The following is a 5,057-nucleotide window of genomic DNA, read 5'->3' as shown; positions in this document are numbered from 1 at the left end:
AAACAACAACTTTATTTTATGATAATAAAATTATTGTTTATTGGATTCAATTTTCCGTTGGAATAATTAATTTCTTTATCAAATTTTATTACAATGTTAATAAATAAAAACAATTTCTTTGATATTATATTGTTACGTCTCCGTGTGTTAATTAATTTTCCGTAACTTCGTACCGACGAAACTTACGCGACACAAGCCTTTACTTAATAAAACTGGTTTATTCTTTCCGAATATAACTTAACCGATACACTCAACAATAGCAACGAACGTCAATAATACTCCGACCGCAGATCAATTACTCACTATCTACCTACCCACCTCACATTCCCCTCCTTTATATATACCAGCCCACCCTACATCGAGCAATTACTAGAGCATTCCCGAAAGAACAAGATAATTCTAGAAACGTTGCGTCACGTGGTCATGTGACTCGCTGACGCAACAATATTTTTTTTTAGTTTTTACGCATTATTGAATTTATTTCATGTAAATATGGAAAAACTCTCAGAATGAGGACTATTATAATTGGCGATGTTCTAAATCCGCGTTACATTCTGTCCTTAATATAACGTAGGATCGCTGATAAAACTATTCTATTAACTCAAGGTGATATTAACCAATAAAAAATACCACACACCCACCATATTTTTCATTATTAACCTGTAACAAATTCAACTATAATACTCAGGTTACATATAAGTACAGTTTTATTACGTGACGTAAAATTATGGACAAAAATTTCTTAAATAACATATTGACTATAAGGTTTCAGAAACATAAGCAAAACCTTTGCTAAATTATTAAGTAAATAGGTGAATTTGTATCATATCTGGTAGCGATAAGATTCCCCAGGAAAATCTCTTACTTTCAACACCAAATATCTCTGGTAGATCCAGTCAATTTTGATATTTTATGTTTGTTTTCCGACCAAATATTCGTGAAATCAAAACTTCTGGTTTTCCATACTTCAAATGCCACTTCTTTAATTTTCTTTACATCGTATCCACAAGTTTAATTTTCAATTGCTCAACTGGGCTATAACTATAACATTAAAACCTAAAACACACAATTAGAGATACGTCTTTACACGTAATTTTCGAATGAAAATTAATATTTTAAGAATTTGTGCATTGCATGCAAAAGACCAAATGGAACACGCACACAAATCCCCTCTCTCAGATCTTCCATTTATGTGTTTATCTACCTATGTTTTCATACATTTTATAAGATAATATCTTACATATCGTTACACACACACATGCTACACTAAATTAATCAATTTTACACACAAATATAAGCGTTCTATCGAAACTGCTTTTCATATGTGAAACATGACTCCGAAATCAAGACCACTTTTCTTGAATACATGCTGAACGATCTGGAAAGAAATAATTTGTTTCAGATTCAAAGACATATGCAGGAATAAAGCGCAAATACCTACGTACAGTAATTCATTACGACTTTAGAAAACTACGCACAGAAAATTCGATTGATCTAAGATGTTCTTAAATTTTCACTTGAATTAATTTAAACGAATTTGCCTGTGAATGTGTTGAAGAGATAGGTTAGGTGTTATAAATTAATTTGAGTTTCCTTAAATAATCACCAGAGAGCGTTTAATCCCACACATAAAACTATCTCTAGCAAGACCTGTGTTTACTTATTGAAAATGATTTTAGCTGTAGAGGAGAGAAGAAAAACCTGAACTGAATAGATTTTTTTAGACTATGTTCCTTAAAACTTAAATAGTAATGGCTAAATAGCAGAAAATAAAAGAGAAGGATATATCATAGTATAAGACGTTTCTAAGCAGCAATGACTAAAATATTTTTATTAAATAATCTCAGCTCGGAAAGACAACCTCTGCACACATCTTTTAAAAGCAAGACTGCCTGATTTATAAAACTTTTAGAAAAGACAAGACTACCAATGTGCACTCGCATGTTTCTGTTTTATTTTTTACGTATTTTATACATTTTCAAAAATGTTCACATCAAAATAATCCATCGGAGTACGTAGTAGGTTTTTCTTTTTCAATATGAATCATTCGTATTCAACATTAATTCACGTGTCTTCTACTGGCCAGCAGATGAAATTATATACACATAGTTGAATTTTTGCTTGCTGTATAAGCACGAAGAATTTAAATTTCTATTATTTTATACTTTATATTCAGACGAATAGAATTTTTGTGGATATTCTATGTTGGAAAAAGGAGAATGAGTTCAGAATTAAAGATGTGTTTCAACTTTACTGGAAACCTGACTCGGAACCGCTGTCTTTATTTGATATAACTTAACCCTAAAACTGATTTGTAAACACAAGTCTTCCAAACGATTTATACACCAAATGTCTTGTGGGTCCTCGAACTTGTCAAGTACAGGATCTCTAATAACATATACAAAATTGAACAAAAGTTCCATCAATATTGCAATTAGTTCTACTAATTAATACTAGACTTTCCTACGTACAATATGAGTGATTTCACAAAATTTGTAAATAAGAGATGTAACTGGTAGTGAACGATAAAAAATAAGTCGATAATTTGAAAGTTGAAGATGAAATACTTCGATACGTGAGTTTCTAGCGACGCCGAACTTTAATAATCTGTACATTTTTACAATGGAACATCAAGGTTTATTTGATTTACATTTTTTTTTCGACAACGCCCACGTGTTGCAGAAATGCCAATTTGTTTTAATATAAACTATAAAGCTGTAAAATTCCAAGTATTTTCCTTGGGATAGTAGCTACTTGTTTTTACTTTACTGATATTCACAAGCGTGTGCAATTTCTTAAATGTTCTGGTAAGCCTAAATCGTTATAATACTAATTATAATTCGCATGGTGAATAAACACTAATTTATAATTTCACTATACTGTATGGTTTGGTTAATACTTAATTACTAATTTTTTAACTGGGGCTGTATTTCATCATATAAATCTTCAAACACTTCCACTGAATTCAATTAAGGAAATGGTTGAACTTTATTATTTTCCACCTACACTTTATAGTGCAAAACTGTGTTATGTGAACACAAGATCCTTCAAAATTAAGAGCATTGAATTTATTAATTATTAGTAATTTAAGAAAAATTATAAATATTTGGTAAAACTTAGTGACATTTTTTTTCTTTCTTTCTCAGAGAAAGGCGCAGTGGAATATCTGACCAGCGCCTGGCTGAAATAGAGACATTAATCGCTATGTACAAATTGAACAGAAACAGAGACAAGGAGGTAACAGGTTCCGTCGCTTTTGGAGCTTTTGACCCGACGATACTGTAAGTTTCCTTCTCGTTTTTCGTATTTAAGTTCAGTAATAATGCACATAATAAACCTTAAACTAAAATAATATTATCTAGTTTTCGAGAACGGCTTTTGTTAACGGTCCAGATGCACTGTTCTCTACAAACAATCCAGTTGTGTAATTATGGGGGAGGGGGAGACAGTCGCTCTCCTTGGAGAGTAATGGTTAAAAACATTCGGAAATATAAAGACCTTAATGAAGTGAAATATTGTTGCTATGACTGTCGTTTAAAGAAATTTGGTGGAAAATTTCAAATGTACCCCCCCCCCTCTGGAAAAATTTCTAGCTACGCTACTGAAAAACTCTTACTCCGGTTACACTTATAATCCATTATATTTCATAGGGTATTAATATTTGACAGTTCTAGGAATTGTGTAATAAAGTTTAATTTTTGTCCACTTAATGTATCATTTTTAGCGCTTATTGAGCATTATAAATATATACATATATCCGTATTCCGGCAAAGACTTCAAATAGCTTCCATTTCAACATCTCGTTCAAGTTATTAATTCTATCTTTAGAGCCACAACATTGTTTTAAGTTTAACCATTGAAGACAGGATATCATGCTTAAATATCATACATCGTTTGAGGAACTTACCATCAAAAAGAGGAATATTTAACACAGATGGCGCTAAAAAACAAAACAAATTATCTATTTTATGGAGGAGGGGAGGGGAGACAGTCGCCCTCCTTGGAGAGTTATGGTTAAAAACATTCGGAAATATAAAGACCTTAATAAAATGAAATGTTGTTGCTATGACTGTCATTTAAAGAAATTTGGTGGAAAATTTCAAATGTACCCCCCCTCTGGAAAAATTTCTAGCTACGCTACTGAAAAACTCTTACTCCGGAATGAAAGACAATACAATTTGTTTCCATGTAATAAAACTTCCATAGAAACATTTCCATTGTGTCTGAATATTTCTTTATTTTAAGAAGACAAAATAAAAAAAGATTTGTGTTTTAAGTTAGGTCTTCAGCCCAGTATGTAAATCAGTACTATAAACTGTTTATACTAAAAGTTACTCAATTAAATGAAAAGCTTATTTTATATATTCTAACTTTAGAGGAAAAAAGAAGAGGTCGTATAGTGTGTCTGCTGTCGAAAACAAATATGGTGGTCCTCTTCGAGCCGACAACACAAAGAATGAAGAGGACTCTGAGACGTCCTCGACTGCTGAGCTTTCAAGTTTGACCAGTAAAGATGTCCCTGACCACTCTAAGATGGACATTCTTCATCTGCGGAAGATCCTGGCCAAGCTACGAACTATAAACGAACAAATCCAACACGATAATACATATAGTAAGTTAGGTTTAATGATAAACTACCCGTGTTGTCTTGAGGTTTGAAACACAACACATATAACGTTCCATTAGTGAATAATTGCTCAGTTTTACAGTTTTATTTCTCTTCTATTACCATAAATGCTAAATGTAAAAGTTTATTTCATTCTGTTGTTGCATAATTGTGACAAAAGAAATAATAGTATTGTTACGCCTTCAGTCGTTAGTTAATTTTCCGTAAATTCGTTCCGACGAAACTTTAGCGACACAAGTCCTTTCTTAAATAAAACTGGTTTATTCTTTCTGAATATAACTTTACGATACACTTAATTTCAACAGTCGCTCTATAACGACGCTATGTCTCACGTGGCCAACAATATTTTGTCCGCATACATTCAGTTACTCATTACACTGTTCCCCTTCACGTTGTGAACGTCTTATATATACAAGACTAACACATATCT

At 32.0% G+C, this 5,057-nt stretch overlaps 1 protein-coding gene across 1 annotated transcript in view; it reads left to right on the top strand.

Moving 5' to 3' along the window:
- The window catches only part of LOC111085237, a 68,688-nt gene that overhangs the window by 58,956 nt on the left and 4,675 nt on the right, over positions 1–5,057 (top strand). Inside the window, exons 3-4 of the mRNA XM_022382890.1 lie at positions 3,147–3,281; positions 4,377–4,612. Coding sequence (XP_022238598.1) covers positions 3,147–3,281; positions 4,377–4,612 — 371 coding nt within the window. The remainder of the gene's footprint in view (positions 1–3,146; positions 3,282–4,376; positions 4,613–5,057) is intronic.

This window comes from Limulus polyphemus, unplaced genomic scaffold (genome assembly GCF_000517525.1).
Source record: "Limulus polyphemus unplaced genomic scaffold, Limulus_polyphemus-2.1.2 Scaffold289, whole genome shotgun sequence".
NCBI lineage: Eukaryota > Metazoa > Arthropoda > Merostomata > Xiphosura > Limulidae > Limulus > Limulus polyphemus.
Note: the sequence above shows the minus strand (reverse complement) of the source record. Positions and strands in the feature narration are given on the sequence as shown.